Below are 17634 nucleotides of genomic sequence, written 5' to 3'. Positions count from 1 at the left end.
TTATTCTAACATGGACTATATTCTTTTTTTTCTTCATCAGTCTACACACAATACTCCACAATGACAAAGCAAAAACCGATTTTTTGAAATTCTTGCTAATTTATTACAATTAAAAAACTGTAATATTACATTTACATAAGTATTCAGACCCTTTACTCAGTACTTTGTTGAAGCACCTTTGGCAGCGATTACAGCCTTCTTGGGTATGACACTACAAGCTTGACACACCTGTATTTGGGGAGTTTCTGCCATTGTTCTCTGCATATTCTCTCAAACTCTGTCAGGTTGGATGGGGAGCTTCGCTGCACAGCTATTTTCAGGTCTCTCCAGAGATGTTAGATCGGGTTCAAGTCTGGGATCTGGCTGGGCCACTCAAGGACATTCAGAGACTTATCCCGATGCCACTCCTGTGTTGTCTTGGCTGTGTGCTTAGGGTTGTTATCCTGTTGGAAGAAGAACCTTCACCCCAGTCTGAGGTCCTGAGCGCTCTGGAGCAGGTTTTCATCAAGGATCTCTCTGTACTTTGCTCCATTAATCTTTCCCTCGATCCTGACTAGTCTCCCAGTCCCTGCCGCTGAAAAAATCCCAACAACATGATGCTGCCGCCCCCATGCTTCACCGTAGGGATGGTGCCAGGTTTCCTCCAGACGTGACGCTTGGCATTCAGGCTAAAGAGTTCAATCTTGGTTTCATCAGACCAGAGAATCTTGTTTCTCATGGTCTGTGAGTCTTTAGGTGCCTTTTGTTGAGGAGTTTCTTCCGTCTGGCCACTCTAACATAAAGGCCTGATTTATGGAATGCTGCAGAGATGGTTGTCCTTCTCCCATCTCCACAGAGGAACTCTGGAGTGTCCATCAGGTTCTTGGTCACCTCCCTGACCAAGGCCCTTCTCCCCTTATTCCGCAGTTTGGCCGGGCGGCCAGCTCTAGGAAGAGTCTTGGTGGTTCCAAACTTCTTCCATTTAAGAATGATGCAGGCCACTGTGTTCTTGGCGACCTTCAATGCTGCAGAAATGTTTTGGTACCCTTCCCCAGCTCTGTGCCTCGACACAATCCTGTCTCGGAGCTCTACAGACAATTCCTTCGACCTCATGGCTTGGTTTTTTCTCTGACATGCACTGTCAACTGTGGGACCTTATATAGACAGGTGTGTGCCTTTCCAAATCATGTCCAATCAATTGAATTTACCACAGGTGGGCTCCAATCAAGTTGTAGAAACATCTCAAGGATGATCAATGGAAAAAGGATGCACCTGAGCTTAATTTTGAGTCTCATAGAAAAGGGTCTGAATACTTATGTAAATTTTTATTTTTAATACATTTGCAAAAATGAAAGAAACACACAGGAGTGATGATAACAATCTATTTTTACTGACTGCTGCCTGCAGTGTTCACACCCGATATGCCATTGTTCACACATAGGGTAGGCCTACTAGTTACAGTATGTAGACATTTCACAAAAAACTCATATTGTATGGTTGCTTGAATGTCTCGTTTCCTCCATAACTCCAAAGCTGATCACTCCATTGCATCCTTGGGCTAAAATAAACATTTAGGAAACAATAATTAGTAATTAATCACATTAATCACATTTCTAATCTCAGCCATATTTGTTGATCGGCAACAAAATGGCCTTTTAAGAAATTATAAAGAATTGATTATACCTTGCCGCCAATTTCACGGCTCTTGGCTCTCATCTTGCTGACCTGGGACTCAGCGATGTCGGCACGCTCCTGAGCTTCCTCCAGCTCATTCTGCACCTTCCTGTACCTGGACAGGTGAGTGTTGGACTGCTCCTCCTGTAAGACAAACCAACTGGTCAAATGTAACGTATATACTGTAAGCCATATTATTACACATTATAAAGGTTCATACCTGCTTATAACAAGTTATAAAGCATTATACCTGCAGGCCATAGGTAAAGTGAAGTAAATGTTACCCAAAGTAACATCTAAAATGCATCTTTGATACGATGCAGTTTTATGGTATTTTTATGATAATAAGAATTCGATTTACTTACAGCCTCCTCAGACTGTCTCTTGTAGGCTTTCACTTTAAGCTGCAGCTTGTCCACCAGATCCTGGAGCCTGTTCACATTCTTCTTATCCTCCTCAGTCTATATAAATTAAAGGAAGATTATGGCTTAGGGGTCAAGATGACTCTTTACAGAGTTCTTCTTATCAGATGTTGACTGTACCTGGTACGTGAGCTCCTTGACTCTCCTCTCATATTTGCGAACACCTTTAATAGCATCAGCTGAACGTCTCTGTTCAGCATCAACTTCACTCTCCAGTTCACGGACCTTGAATGAAATAATTTGATTATAACCAAGTTATTACAGTGTATTTCCTTTGTCATTGGTGGAGTCATTAGTAGTCAGTGTGATAGTTTTCATTATGATGTAGTTAGAGTTTACCCTAGACTCCAGTTTCTGGAGTTGTTTCTTTCCGCCCTTCATGGCCAGGTTCTCAGCCTCATCCAGACGGTGCTGCAGGTCCTTGACTGTGACCTCCAGGTTCTTCTTCATCCTCTCCAGGTGAGAGCTGGTGTCCTGCTCCTTCTTCAGCTCCTCTGCCATCATGGCAGCCTGCCACCATGGCATTTCATGTAGAAAATGATAGGGATGTTACTAATCGGCAAGTACATTTTGCTGTAAGAGTTTAGATTTATATTAGATGCTATAAGGACTCACATCAGTAATAGCCTTCTTGGCCTTCTCCTCTGCATTTCTTGCTTCTTGGACAGTGTCTTCCATTTCACCTTGGACCTGAGTAAGGTCAACCTCCAGCTTCTTCTTGGTGTTTATAAGGCTGGTATTCTGAGAATGCAGCAGTCCAACACGCTCACTGGCATCAACCAGCTCCTGCTCGGCCACTTTGCGGCCTCTCTCTGTCTGCTCCAGGGCAGCCCTCAGTTCTTCAATCTCAGCCAGCATCAAATTATTCCTACGTTCCACCATGGCTACTTGCTCCTTCATATCATCTGCGGTGCGGACAGCATCATCAAGGTGCAGTTGGGCATCCTGAGGTCAAAGGAAGAAAACTCAATTATATAATATTTGTTTCACAGCCTTCCTGAGTCAAGTAGATGTTTAAAATCCATACCTTGAGCGCTCCCTGGACGTTCCTCAGCTGTTTTTGGCTTTCAGCAGCCTGGCGGTTGGCATGGCTCAGCTGAATCTCCATCTCATTGAGGTCTCCCTCCATCTTCTTCTTGATTCTCAGGGCATCATTCCTGCTCCTGATCTCAGTGTCCAGAGTGCTCTGTATGGAGTCCATCACCCTCTGGCTGTTCCTCTTGATCTGCTCTATCTCCTCATCCTTCTCCGCCAGCTTCCTGTCAACTTCACTTTTAACCTGGGTTAGCTCTAACTGAACACGAAGAATCTTGGATTCCTCATGCTCCAGTGTAGCCTTAGAATGTTAGGTTATAGATGAGTAATAGACAATATAATGTATTGTACCTACTTCCCCTTCCACTTTTAAAAATTGGCATTTTATCTGTATTATCTTTTACCTCTGCTTCCTCCAGGGCAGTCTGAAATTCTGACTTCTCAATCTCCACTGTCTTCTTTCCCTTCTCCAGCTCATGGATGGTCTTTCCAGACTCACCAATATGTTCAGTCAGGTCAGCGATTTCCTCTTTGAGAAACATGGAAATAGTGGTTATCACACATGATGGTCAATTAGATTGTTTAAAGAATATTTACTCTAATAGGAATATTTCAACTGCCTGTATTGGTTTATTGCATGTAGACATTAAAGTAACTGTCCAGTTTTTCCAGATTTCTATGAAATAGAACCTACAATTAATTACAATATGAGTGAAATAGTTTTCCTTCCAAAAAACTGTAATTAAGTATGCTAAAAAGCCACCCTTCTGTGTTAGAATGATGTGGGCGTACCCCAATAAGATAATATATTGGGCGTATACCGGTCATTAAAAAAATTAATGCGAGTAGACCGCTGTTGGCCAGCTTATCCTCCTCAGGAGGATGACATCATCCTCTATGAGAAAATAGCAAGCATTTTTGAAACGGTCTGTTTGAGATACAAGTTTGAGGTGGGGCTTTTGAAGTGTTTTTTCTCCAATTTATACTTTGGCCACAAATGTGAGTATAGGACGAGTCAACAACGTTATTTGGGCATGAGTTAACAGAATAGGAACTTTTTAAAGTGTTCACCGGACAGTTACTTTAAGTTTGTTGCAGAATGTTTGGAACATACGTTGCAGGTTCTTGTTCTCCCTCTTAAGTGTCTCCAGGTGGTCCAAACATTCTTCATAGGAGTTCTTCATCTTGAACAGCTCGGTGCTGAGAGAGCGGGCCTCTTTCAGAGACCCCTCTAGCTGTGCCTGGCCCTCCTCATACTTCTGCTTCCACTCTGCCAGAACCTGGAAGTGGCATTAACAAGTTAATGAATAAATGAGTTACTGAATAGGTGGATTTCATTCATTTTTCCTTGCCATCTTGTCTTTCATGTTACCTTGTCAAAGTTCCTTTGTTTCTTGTCAAGATTGGCAGCCAAAGCATTAGCTCTCTCCACATCAATCATGAGATCCTCCACTTCACCCAGCAGTCTTTGCTTGGTCTTCTCCAGAGAAGCACACTTGGAGTTTGTTGCCTCAATTGTCTCTTGTGCATCTTGCAGGCGCTGTGCAAGCTTTTTCCTGTAAAGGTATAGAAACATGTTTCTTCTCTGATGTTTGCCATTGTAGGTATTTTGGTCATTATGAAAATGTTCAATGTCTTTAATTACTTGGCATCCTCAAGCTCCTCAGTGCGCTGAATGGCATCAGTCTCATATTTGGTTCTCCACTGAGCCACCTCACCGTTGGCTTTGGACATTCCACGCTGCAGCTCAGCCTTGGCCTCCTGCTCCTCCTCAAACTGCTCCCTGAGCAGGTCACAGTCATGGCGGGCTGATTGAACAGAATGGGCCAAGGCGTTCTTGGACTTTCAGTTGATTTGTAGAGAAAGAAACCTTTCTTTAGAATTTGTTCAAAAACGATTTGTACACATTTTATGTATTTCTTTGCAAACCTATTAAGTGATTTATCCTACTTTCACTTCTTCCTCGATGTGCCTCTTGAGTTCCTCAACCTGCTGTGTGAAAGCTTGCTTGCCCCTGGTCAACTGGGAAACCAGAGCTTCTTTTTCCTCCAGCTGACGCCCATATTCACCTAATTGAAAATACAATGTATGAAATATATTTCTAGCAGATATATTGATGATGTTTGTTTGGGTAAGTAATGTTACTTTGCACACTCACCATTCTCTGTCTGCAGTCTTGCCCTTAGCACACCTATGTCATTCAATTGGCGCACATGTTCATCGTTCTTGGATTTGAGCTCACTCATTTGATCTTCAAGAGAGCGGCACATTTTCTCATAGTTTCCCTGAAACAAGTACAGTTTAGATGTCTTGAAGTTATTTGATCATGACTTGTTTTTCGACTTCAATATAAATATTTTGTTTTTACCTTTGATTTGGAAACAGACTCCAGGTTGCTGGAGAGGTCATCAATCTCCATTTTGAATTCACTCTTCTCCTTCTCCAGCTTCTGCTTGACACGCTGGAGGTTATCTATTTGTTCTCCCAGTTCTGCCACAGTGTCGGCCTGCTTCTTACGGAGAGCAGCAGCGGTGGCCTCATGCTGCAGGGTGGACTCTTCAAGATCACGACGCAGCTTCTGGAACTCAGCCTCACGCTTCTTGCTCATCTCAATCTGGACAGATGTTGCACCACCAGCCTCTTCAAGCCTTTCACTGATCTCCTCAAGTTCCCTGGAGAGATCAGACCTTTGCTTCTCAACCTTGGCCCGAGCAGCACGTTCAGCCTCAATCTCCTCCTCCAGCTCCTCAACCCGAGCCTGAAATACATGGTCGTTTATATTTAGCCCTTGCAAAGCCAACTTGAAAATATTTATTTGAATAGATTTGAATCCACCTGGAGTTCCTTGATCTTCTTCTGGAGCTGAAGACCAAGTGCCTGTTCATCCTCAACCTTGTTAAGAAACTGGCTTATCTCAAAGTCCTTCCTATATACAGTTGAACACAAGAACAGGGAATGGAGATGAAGTTGAAGTACTTTCAGTAAAATAAACTAACTTGCTTTATTATTGGCCAGTCACTTACTTCTTAATCTTCTCCTCTGACTGCTGCCTGTCATTTTCCAGATCCATTACGGATTCCTGGGACAGTTTCAGATCTCCTTCAAGCTTCCTTTTGGCTCTCTCAAGGTCCATGCGGACTTTCTTTTCTTGCTCCAGAGATCCTTCCAGCTGTCGTGACAGAGAGCAGGCATTATTGTACTGTGGTTCCACCTAAATGTGTATACGGATAATGTACTACTAGTTACAGTATAACCTCTTTTCACTCCCTCAATTCAGTTAGTTTTTTGCTCACATCATCCACTTGCTGTTCAAGCTTGGTCTTGGCTTTGGTCAGAGTGTTGACTTTGTCTTCCTCTGCCTGGAGATCATCAAGGGTCTGCTGATGTGCCTCTTGGAGGGCTTTCTTCTCCTTGGTCAACTTGGCAATGGTTTCATCTTGGGAGGCCATCTCCGCTACTAGGTTTTTAACCTAAGTAGAATCATGTCATATTTAATTAACATGGTTGCCTGTATCTATAGAGATGCACAATGGTTGTATTGAAAAATAGATAACCTTGTTTTCGGTGGCATGTTTCTCCTTCTCCACTTTGGCCAAGGTGAGCTCCAAGTCATCAATGTCTTTCTTCAGCTCAGAGCACTCGTCCTCCAGTTTCCTTTTCTTGGCAGTCACCTCAGCATTGAGCTCCTCCTCATCCTCCAGCCTCTCAGTTGTCTCTTTGAGTTTGGCTTCAAGCTGGATCTTACTCTTAATGAGTCCCTCACACCTTTCCTCAGCATCATTGAGGCTCTCACCTTCCTAGAGATATGAGGATATTATATTTTATTCATTGTTTCACAATTATACTATCAAATATAAACAAGGATTGATGCACATTTTACTAATCCACTCCTTCAGCTCTACTTACAGATGCTACTTGTAACGCCAGGGCATTTCTTTCATTCAGTAGAGCAACCATCTTCTCTTCAAGCTCTTTCTTCTTGGACAATGCCTTTGTCAGATCCTCCTTTGTTTTTTCAAAGGTCTCCTTCATTTGGGCCATCTCCTTCTCAGTTTCAGCACTCTTTAGAAGAGGCTTGATCTTGAAGTACAGCTTCATCCATGGCCAGGTTTTGACGTTCATGAATGAGCGGATGTTGTATTGGATGGCGAAAGTAGACTCTCTGTCAAAATCCAAACAAATAAAACAATAGTTTGATCAAGTAAATTATAAATGTAACAACTGTGTAAACATATGAGGATAGATAGACATTTCTTTCCAGCAAAGCCTTTACCTCCTCTCCATCATCTTCATATACTCCCTCCTCATGAGGTAACCTCTGCAGAGAGCCTGAGTCATGGTCACCAGAGTAGCCAGTTTCTCATCTCGCATCTCCTCCAGAGTACCCAACAGACCAGCTTTGAAGAACACCTGCAATTCAGTGTTTATTAGAAAAATTATCTAACCCCCCCCCCCCCCCCCCCCTTAAGAAAACGTTACACTTGAAATGATTGCTTAAAATCTCTGCCCCCACTTTAAGCACCACCTTCACCCAATCCTGACACATCCAAATAACCAGTGATGGAAAACCAAAGTACCGGAACTACCATTGCTCGTTAGTCGTTGGAACCCACAGTCTTTTGACAGTTAACGTTACAATACCATTTATGTTACGTAGTCTGTCCACAAAGATTAGTAAGAGCAGTAATATTTTACCTTGGTGTGCCCAAACTTGTACTGAGTGTGGTCCACATCAATGGACCCCAAGAGCTTCTCTGAAGCCTTCTTGTTGTCCATGAACTGTCCCTCGGGGATGACTTTGGCATTCAATACTTTGTATCTGAAAGAAAAGATAGTCCAACTTCATCAATCAATACCACGCAGTATCCACACAGTTGTGTTGGATGTCACAATATCTGCGACCACTGACGATGGCTGACCTTTCAAGCATACTGTGTATTTACCTCTGCTTGAAGTCACCATATTGGATTCTGCTGGGGAAGCCCTTTCTGCAGATTCTTATACCTTCCAGCACACCATTACACCTCAGCTGGTGGATGACCAGGAAGTTTTCCATCAGACCTTGTAGACAAATGTAATGTTTTACTCATTCATTTTCATAAAACTTAAAACAAGGTTCTGCTTCACAGGGTTAAAAACAATTTCCAGCTTTTTAGCACCTACCTGGTGTCTTTGATTCATTGGGAATCAAACAGCGCACAAAGTGCGGATGAGTGCTCCTCAAGTTGGTCATCAGCTTGCCCAAGTTTTCCTGAGAGTTTAAACATACTTAAATCAACAATAACCATTTCCCTTGCAAACTCCAAACTCAATTGTTGAATCTCAAACATTTTGAACAAAAGCTATTTCAGATCCATGCACACCTTAAACATATTATGATATGAATAAAATTATAATATTTCCTCTCTCCCATTATAAAGGAATCTCCTCTCAATATTTTATTAACACATACCCTGAACAGAGCAGACACTGTCTGGAAGGAGCCGCCCTTCTTCTTGGCGCCACCCTTCTTGCTTGCAGCCTCTATTTGTATATTCAAAAGATAAATTGCAGTATTACAGGTATGCAAAATGTTTTAGTATTTACGGAATGCATTAATGCCATAACTAGGTTTTATGTAAATGTGTAAAAAATCTGTGTGAACAGTGAACACTACCATCAGCTGCTAGAGTTACATAGAGATAAGCCAGCAGTTTGACTGTAGACTTCTGGTAGAGCTGCACAACGGAGTCGTTCAGGGGGTCCTTGTTCTTGTCCAGCCAGCCTGTGATACTGTATTCTACAATGCCAGCATAGTGCACGAGGGCAAAGTGGGCCTCCTTTCCTGCCTCCTTTCCTTTGGTAGGCTTTGGCTTTTGGAAGGCGGCAGTTTTGCCAAGATGCTGTTCATTCAGCTTGGTCTTGAAGGTAGTGTCTGAAGCTTTGGGGAACATGCACTCCTCTTCAAGGATGGAGAAGATGCCCATTGGCTGTTGAGAACATAATTATTTTAATAGAGACCAGGCTTTTTTTTATTGTAAAATATTGGTCTGATTTAAGAAATTGTTATTATGCGTACCTTCTCAATAAGCTCAATGCAGGCAGCCAAGTCCATACCAAAGTCAATGAACTCCCATTCAATTCCCTCTTTCTTGTACTCTTCTTGTTCCAGTACAAACATGTGGTGGTTGAAAAACTGTTGCAGTTTCTCATTGGTGAAGTTGATGCAAAGCTGCTCCAAGCTGTTGTACTGAAGAAAATAAAATGTTTAGGGTAGTGCATTAAGTCAGGAAGTTAGAGTAAACTGGAAGGAAAAGTAATTTGTTTACCACTCACATCAAAGATCTCAAATCCAGCGATGTCCAGCACACCAATGAAGAATTGTCTGGCCTGCTTTGTGTCTAACATCTCATTGATACGGACGACCATCCACAAGAACATTTTCTCATAGACCGATTTACAGAGGGCCATGACCGAGTTGCCGACCTGTGGTACAGTCTGCCCCTTGGTCACCATCTCATTCCCGACCTTCACTCTTGGGTAGCACAGAGCTTTGAGCAAGTCAGCGGAGTTCAGGCCCATGAGGTAGGAGATTTTATCAGCCACTAAGAAAGTAAAATTGTACAATTTTTTTTTACAAAGATCATACTTTTTACAAAGATCAGATATTTCAATCACCATGTTCAGTAAATATGTACTGTTGATTTGATTTAATGCATGTCATGTACACCAGTTTGACAACGCCAGAGATTCCTGGTTGCTGTGTCTTCATACTTTTTCTATTTACCCTCAGTGCCATCAGGCTCTGCCTGCTCCTCACGCTGCTTCTGCTTGAACTTCATTGCCCCATGATGCATCACAGAACCAGTCAGCTTGAAGATGCCCAGCTTCTCATCAGCAGTGAAGCCTAAAATATCAATGGCCTCCTGTGATTTAAAGCACAGGTGGGCTATGATTACACAAAATGAACTTCCTTGAAAAGCACATTTTTTTCCTTCCTATCCTGGAAGAACACTAGACATCACTTTTTTAAAGTACACTTCCAGAAAGAAAGACATGATTGTGTGCAACATCAATCAAAATACTATCAAAATATGATATTATGACATGAAATAACATATGTCAATTTGACTTACGTCAGTGGCAATGAACTCGTCCACATCACAGATACTCTTGACGGTGATTTCACCCTGACTGAGCATGGGATAGTCGTAGGGGTTGGTGGTGATCAGAAGTGCATCTGGAATATGAACACATGTTTAGCAGTGAAATTATTAACCTGTTCAACTCTGACACTCTCTGGTGGCATTTTCTAGACGACACATAATATTGTATACTACCCTCATACAATACATTTCGGTTTCAAAACTATAAGTCCTAAGAACTGTGGGATTCTGATAGTGTCAGAAACAATGTGACTATTACAGAGCCCGAGATACAGCAGCCCCCCAAACACTGAAATGTATGTATTTTTTGTCAAATGTTGGAGAATAAAATATTTGAAAGGTTTGACATAAAATATGTCACCAATTGCTGTTCCAAAAGGATATATTTGTATTTATTTATTAAAGAGTCAGATCTTTTACGTAATGGTGTCGCTCGAAACATGCAAATTCTCATAGGAACACAGCCATTTTAAAAGCGCAGGGCTTGTGCAAAGTAATTATTCGTCTTACAGGAATTATTTTTCATCTTAGAGGAATGATATACATATGAGGAGAAAGCTGAAGTCTATACCTATCCATTGATGTAAATATGTCCCCTATCTGATTCTCAGTTCATCCACTAGACAGCAGTAAGAGATCACATGACGTCTCTTGGCCACTGTGTCTGGTTTGGGTAGTGAGTCACAGTGCCAAAATGGCTGAACAGATTTTTCATATTTTCTGACAACAACAAAATATTTGGGATGTACCCCCTAAACTCGCCGGACCCAGTACAGGGTCCAAAACAACCGCTCAGAGTTTAAAATGTTAAGGCATTTATGTAGCCCTGTTGACCTTATGCATTCCATGTCATATTACTGTATTTGTCTCTCACCCAGCAATTGTGGCTGGTGTCCAGTCATGAGCTGATAGAAGATGTGGTAGCTTCTCTCAGCAGACAGCTGGAATGTCACTCGTGACTTCTCCAGCAGATCTGTAATTCCAGTATAGCATGGTTAAGAGTGTATTGTACAACGTACCATGTTTAGATGTAAATAAAAAGTATGTAAAAAAAGATACTTACAAGTTTCAATATCGGCTGAAGCCAGCTTTCCGGTAGTTCCAAAATGGATTCTGATGAATTTACCCTGAAGAGTCGAGACATTATTAGTATTTATTCAAGATTTTAACTAGCAGCAAGAAATGTGAAGCTGCATTTTAACATTACTTACAAAACGGGAGGAGTTGTCATTTCTCACAGTCTTGGCATTACCATAAGCCTCCAGCAGAGGGTTAGCTGCAATGATTTGATCCTCCAGCGACCCCTTGAGATGACATGATATAGCAAACTTTATAAATGAAGAGTTTCATTCCAAAACGCTATATATTTGTATACATTTACAGAAATATTGCTAAATTAGCTTTTTTTGTTGAAATAAATTATTAAAGAGATTGGTGTGTTTTTTCACTATCTAATCATGACATGGGGGTTGTCAATGACAGACATACAGTTGAAGTCGGAAGTTTACATACACTTACGTTGGAATCATTAAAACTCATTTTTCAACCACAATTTCCAAATGCCTGAAGGTACCACGTTCATCTGTACAAACAATAGTACGCAAGTATAAACACCATGGGACCACGCAGCCGTCATACCGCTCAGGAAGGAGACGTGTTCTGTCTCCTAGAGATGAACGTACTTTGGTGCGAAAAGTGCAAATCAATCCCAGAACAACAGCAAAGGACCTTGTGAAGATGATGGAGGAAACAGGTACAAAAGTATCTATATCCACAGTAAAATGAGTCCTATATCGACATAACCTGAAAGGCCGCTCAGCAAGGAAGAAGCCACTGCTCCAAAACCGCCATAAAAAAGCCAGACTACGGTTTGCAACTGCACATGGGGACAAAGATCGTACTTTTTGGAGAAATGTCCTCTGGTCTGATGAAACAAAAACAGAACTGTTTTGCCATAATGACCATCATTATGTTTGGAGGAAAAAGGGGGGCTTGCAAGCCGAAGAACACCATCCCAACCGTGAAGCACAGGGGTGGCAGCATCATGCTGTGGGGGTGCTTTGCTGCAGGAGGGACTGGTGGACTTCACAAAATTATGTGGATATATTGAAGCAACATCTCAAGACATCAGTCAGGAATTTAAAGCTTGGTCGCAAATGGGTCTTCCAAATCGACAATGACCCCAAGCATACTTCCAAAGATGTGGCAAAATGGCTTAAGGACACCAAAGTCCTTGGAGTGGCCATCACAAAGCCCTGACCAAATTTCACCCAACTTATTGTGGGAGGCTTGTGGAAGGCTACCTGAAACGTTTGACCCAAGTTAAACAATTTAAAGGCAATGCTACCAAATACTAATTGAGTGTATGTAAACTTCTGACCCACTGGGAATGTGATGAAAGAAATAAAAGCTGAAATAAATCATTCTCTCTACTATTATTCTGACATTTCATATTCTTAAAATAAAGTGGTGATCCTAACTGACCTAAGACAGGGAATTTTTACTAGGATTAAATGTCAGGAATTGTGAAAAACTGAGTTTAGATGTATTTGGCTAAGGTGTATGTAAACTTCTGACTTCAACTGTATATATATATTTTTATCTATCACTTGATGGTTTCATTTCAGAGAGACAAATTATGTTTTTTTCAAAATGCTCTCTATCCACCTCACTCTCAGATAAATAAGTAGTACTGCTAGGTTTTACACAGTCAAATGTAACAAATAACTAGACTTTTAATAACGTTATTTTTTAAAAACATTTATGACTTATAAATAATAATCGTGGGAACGGAGCAAATGGAATGGTATCAAACACCTGGAAACCATGCGTTTGATGTATTTGATATCATTCCAGCTATTCTGCTCCAGCCATTATCACGAGCCCGTCCTCCCCAATTAAGGTGCCACCAACCTCCTGTGCCCTAGACCCTACAATGCAATTGTGTAGATCTGAGATGGTATAAGCGACATGGTGAAACTTTTACCTGGCCTATTAGAGAGCAAGATGGCACTATTACCATATGGATTGCTCCTGTCATAGTGCGTAGGGTCTAGTGATCCATTTGGGATTGGGCCATGGCTATTGAAACTGAGGGGCTTTGTGGAGAGCCTTGTCAAGTGTACAAAGCTCCCCACTGGAGCCCGGGGTTTAATGCCTGCGTCCACCCTTTCCACTACATCTTCCACTATCCCTCTTTCGTTTCAGAACTGTCTAAATAAAGTGTAAAAATACCCTTAAAATATATACATTTTTTAATAAAGAAGAAACTTTCAGTTTTTTGCATTTGTACCAAAAAAAAATAGGCCTAAACAATATTATTTATTTTCTGAATAATTATTTTAAAGATATCAGATTTGGTCATCAGTACCCCCACAAAAAAATAACAATGGCATGATGCCTCTGCCTAAAATCAACATACTTCGATCTCGACATACAATATGTTTACAGTATATACAATAATGTGTCTCACCTTTATTTTCCCAGAAGCAGCAGCTGCTGCTTGTTCCTTCTTGCCTCCAGCCACTGCGATTGTCGCAAAGTACTGGATGACACGCTTGGTGTTGACAGTCTTTCCTGCACCGGATTCTCCGCTGCGGGAAGGAAACACTCAAAATAAACATTTTCAAAATTATTGAAGACTAAAGACTTAATGAAGTACAACCTGTAGAAACAATGAGAATAGAAAGGTTCAGAACTTTTGTAAAACATCACAGTACAGTTGAAAAATATATGGCAAATAGAAATCCAATATGGATGGTGTTAAGAGATACAGTGAGGGAAAAAAGTATTTGATCCCCTGCTGATTTTGAAGTTGATATGTTCATTAGGCTACACAGACACAGGTGCTTACGTAATGAGGATTGACTGGTTTTCACGATCTGCAAGAGGGGAAAATATCAAAGATTAGCCTATGTTGATGAGGCAATAATAAAGAGGCCTTCTCTTTCAGTTAATTTAAATTGCACCATTAAGTGAGCATACCAGTGAGCATGTGCTGATAGGCATTATCAGAGATAGAAAAGATGTGGGGTGGAGCCTCAATTCTCTTTTTGCCTCTGTAAGCGGTCACAACCGACTGGTCGTACACTGGGAGCCACTTGTAGGGGTTCACAGTGACACAGAACAGCCCAGAGTAGGTCTGTAATAGAGGAGAATAATGTTTGTTAACATTTCAACTCTCCATTGATTCATGTATTGACCGCTAGATTATCTTTCATTTAAACTCACATAGATCATCCATGCTGCGTAACGCTCTTTGAGGTTATACAGCACTGTGGCCTCATTGAGGTGGGTCATCATGGCCATGTCCTCAATTTTATCATACTTTGGAGGGTTCATGGGGTGGATATCATCCTCTTTTACAGTGATGGTCTGTGCAAAAACAATACACATAAAAGAGATAAAATATTGATCTAGAATTTTACTTACCTTGTATGTACTAATAACTTTTTATTAGAGTGCTGAGATAGAGATACATTATATCACTTACTTGCCCACATAGAGTTTTGACAGTGGCTTTGCCACCCTCTCTACTCTGGAGAACTCCTTTAAGGTACATCTCTTTGGGCTCAACCACAAAAAAAGCTGATTTGGCATCAAAGGGAGCGGTCTGGGCCGCAATCCTCTCCCTTTCCGGCTTTCGGAGGTAGATGGCCGCCGCGCCAAAGCACTGCATCTCTGAGTCCCCCATGGTGGCTCTTTACTGTTAGAATGTAATGCATTGTTGTTAACAAAGACTCAGATACCAACAAAATATAAACAATGGAGAAATACTGCTTTAGATTTTGGCTTATGATAGGGTAAGTCAGTTGTACTAAGCTCATGAGGCATAAGTTATAGGCTATTTACCGAGAATCACTGGGTACCACAGGAGGTTGGTGGCACCTTAATTGGGGAGGATGGGCTCGTGGTAATGGCCGGAGTGGAATGGTATCAAATACATTGATGCCATTCCATTCGCTGTTTTCCGGTCATTATTATGAGCCATCCTCCCCTCAGCAGCCTCCTGTGGTGGGTACATTAGTTGAAATGATCATTGAACAAGATGTTACAGATGATGCCTTTAAGAGTTGGAATCTTTCTCATCATTAACGTCCTAAAAAGATAAGATATCCCCACTATTGACTTCACTCGACTAAAGGGAATCATTGTACGGTACTTAGTGGTGGTTGGACACATTGACAGCATACAACACTGTACACTAAGTTAACCTTATGGTATGTTGTCACTTCATCACTACCATGGTAACTGCAGATACACAAACTGAAGGTAACTGAAGGTACAGAAAACAATTATTAAATTAGTTACTAATAATGAACAGTCTTAGTATATGTGATAACACACAAATATAACATTTTATAACTACATGTAATGTTCGCAAAGTAAATTGTTTTTACCTTGTTGGACACCTACAGTGCACAGAGGTCTCTGGCAGCCTTTGAACAGAATACTTAAAAGACAAAACATTGATTTAGTCTTTTACAGCTTCCTCTACATTTTAAAATGTAGAATATTAAATCACATAATGCAATATAGAGTGACTCTAATAATGAAGATATAGTGATTAAGATTATAATCAAAGTAATAATCAAAATGTAAATGTGCTTGTTATCTATGCTGGAGCATGACTCACCTTAGTTGGGTCCCTGTCTGTCCTGGTAGGAGTACTGTCGCTTCTTATATAGAGGGACAAGTGCGCTCAGGAGATTACTACTTGATCTCATTGGTCATGTATATTGGCTTTGTTTGGCAGTAACCTCTAGACCGCTAGTTGATGTGCGACTGCATCATGAAATAGTCCATGATTTATCTCACATATAATCATGGGCATCAGTGGCTGTCATTGTTTTGAATGATTTATTTCATTGATGTTGACATTAAATATTAGAATATATATACATATATATATATATATATATATATATATATATATATATATAGATATATATAGATATTATATATATATATTATTTTATATGTGTTACAAGATGTGTTCTCTTTTTTTAGTGGTGTGCAGAAAAAACATTGACTCAACCCATGATGAAATCTCGACAAAATCTCAAATGAGGTGTGAGAGGTTTTTGTCAAGCATTTTTAACACTCAAGCTTTGTTTCAAGTAGTGTACAGAAAGAAATCTGATTCAAGGTTAGGTCAATATATGGTCCTTCATCTTTTTTTTTAATGTTCACTGGCACAACAGAATATCCTAATTTAGACGTGACATCTTGAAATGTCATTGGTATACTGTTGCAGTAGCCTTGCAAGTCCTAAATTGTTATAAAGAAATAAAATGGGCATACTAATGCCAATGAGCTTGAAGTAAAGTGGGGTGGAGGGTTCCAAGAGATTATTGTTCCACACAACAGGGCCAACAGCTGTGGTCATACCAGCTCATCACATGAAGGAGGATGAGACAACCTCCCAATATGGGCCCATCTTAAGTCATTGAGTGTTTAAACTCGTTGCGTTTCTGCTCCCTCGAGATTTAAAGGTTTTCCCTTTGCAAGTAAAGTCACATTGCACATTACGTGTTTGTTTTATTTTTGTAGGTGTTAAATCTTCTACCAAGGAGCGTTACTTTGAGATGGGGCCAGTTGTTTTTCCACTGGGTACACACTGGCTGAATCAACGTTGTTTCCATGTCATTTCAATGAAATTACATTGAACCAACATGGAATAGATGTTGAATTGACGTCTGTACCCAGTGGGTTGTAGTAGACAATAATATTTTACTGTGGAAAATGTATCCTGTGTCTTGACAATAGATATTACAATAAATGTTAAACTATTGGAATGGGTTTTATTTTTCCTCATGCTGTAAACACTGTGGAGTACCATTATTATGCTAAGAACACACAGCTCACAACATTAAGCTAAAATGAGATCTCAATCTGAAGATGTACTGTAGAGATTGACAGTTGTTTAAGAAAGCAATAGGGTGACCTTCCTACCACTGTTTTGCCAAGAATGTGCCATGCAGTCGCCAAGGGATCTAATATAGCGTGATTTAAAACCAAGGGGAGGCTGCCAGAAGAATACTTTTTATTTCCATTGGAAAGGTGATCTGATCTGAACAGTGGATAAGAGGGTTAAGAAATTCTCAAGTGGTTACCCACGGGATATAATGGTCTCCTGTATTCAATACAAATGTGATACTTGAGATCTCCTTTGAAACACTCATTTTTTATTAGGACATATATCATATAGCTGTGTTCTGCCAAATATTAACATGCTTAGAAGGCTTATTGTGTTTTCAGGGACCTTGATGTCCTACTGTCAAATTCAACCACTTGAGCTTCCTTATTTGCCAAGCAGCAGCAACTGTGCACAGGGCAGCAATAATGTATTTTGTTACATGATTTAGGGTTTTGTTTAT

At 40.7% G+C, this 17634-nt stretch overlaps 1 protein-coding gene across 1 annotated transcript; it reads right to left on the bottom strand.

Annotated features, from left to right (window-relative positions):
- Positions 1-1312: 1312 nt before the first annotated feature.
- Positions 1313-14948, bottom strand: LOC311138628 (myosin heavy chain, fast skeletal muscle-like; the record flags this gene model as incomplete). The annotated part of the gene is made up of 37 exons (XM_084173391.1): positions 1313-1537; positions 1663-1797; positions 2019-2114; positions 2196-2300; positions 2415-2585; positions 2691-3020; positions 3103-3411; positions 3515-3639; positions 4225-4390; positions 4483-4666; positions 4756-4952; positions 5061-5179; positions 5269-5395; positions 5479-5868; positions 5946-6036; positions 6134-6279; positions 6404-6580; positions 6665-6907; positions 7017-7272; positions 7384-7520; positions 7806-7929; positions 8054-8171; positions 8274-8361; positions 8563-8633; positions 8767-9079; positions 9169-9339; positions 9426-9694; positions 9877-10015; positions 10226-10329; positions 11130-11228; positions 11319-11382; positions 11467-11559; positions 13728-13848; positions 14109-14136; positions 14240-14396; positions 14486-14629; positions 14748-14948. The coding sequence occupies 37 exons, from the start codon at positions 14946-14948 to the stop codon at positions 1517-1519; spliced, it is 5829 nt and encodes a 1942-aa protein (XP_084029517.1). The 3' UTR covers positions 1313-1516.
- Positions 14949-17634: the final 2686 nt, after the last annotated feature.

The sequence above is a fragment of the Coregonus lavaretus genome (assembly GCF_964263955.1).
Source record: "Coregonus lavaretus genome assembly, chromosome: 12".
NCBI classification, from domain to species: Eukaryota; Metazoa; Chordata; class Actinopteri; order Salmoniformes; family Salmonidae; genus Coregonus; species Coregonus lavaretus.
Note: the sequence above shows the minus strand (reverse complement) of the source record. Positions and strands in the feature narration are given on the sequence as shown.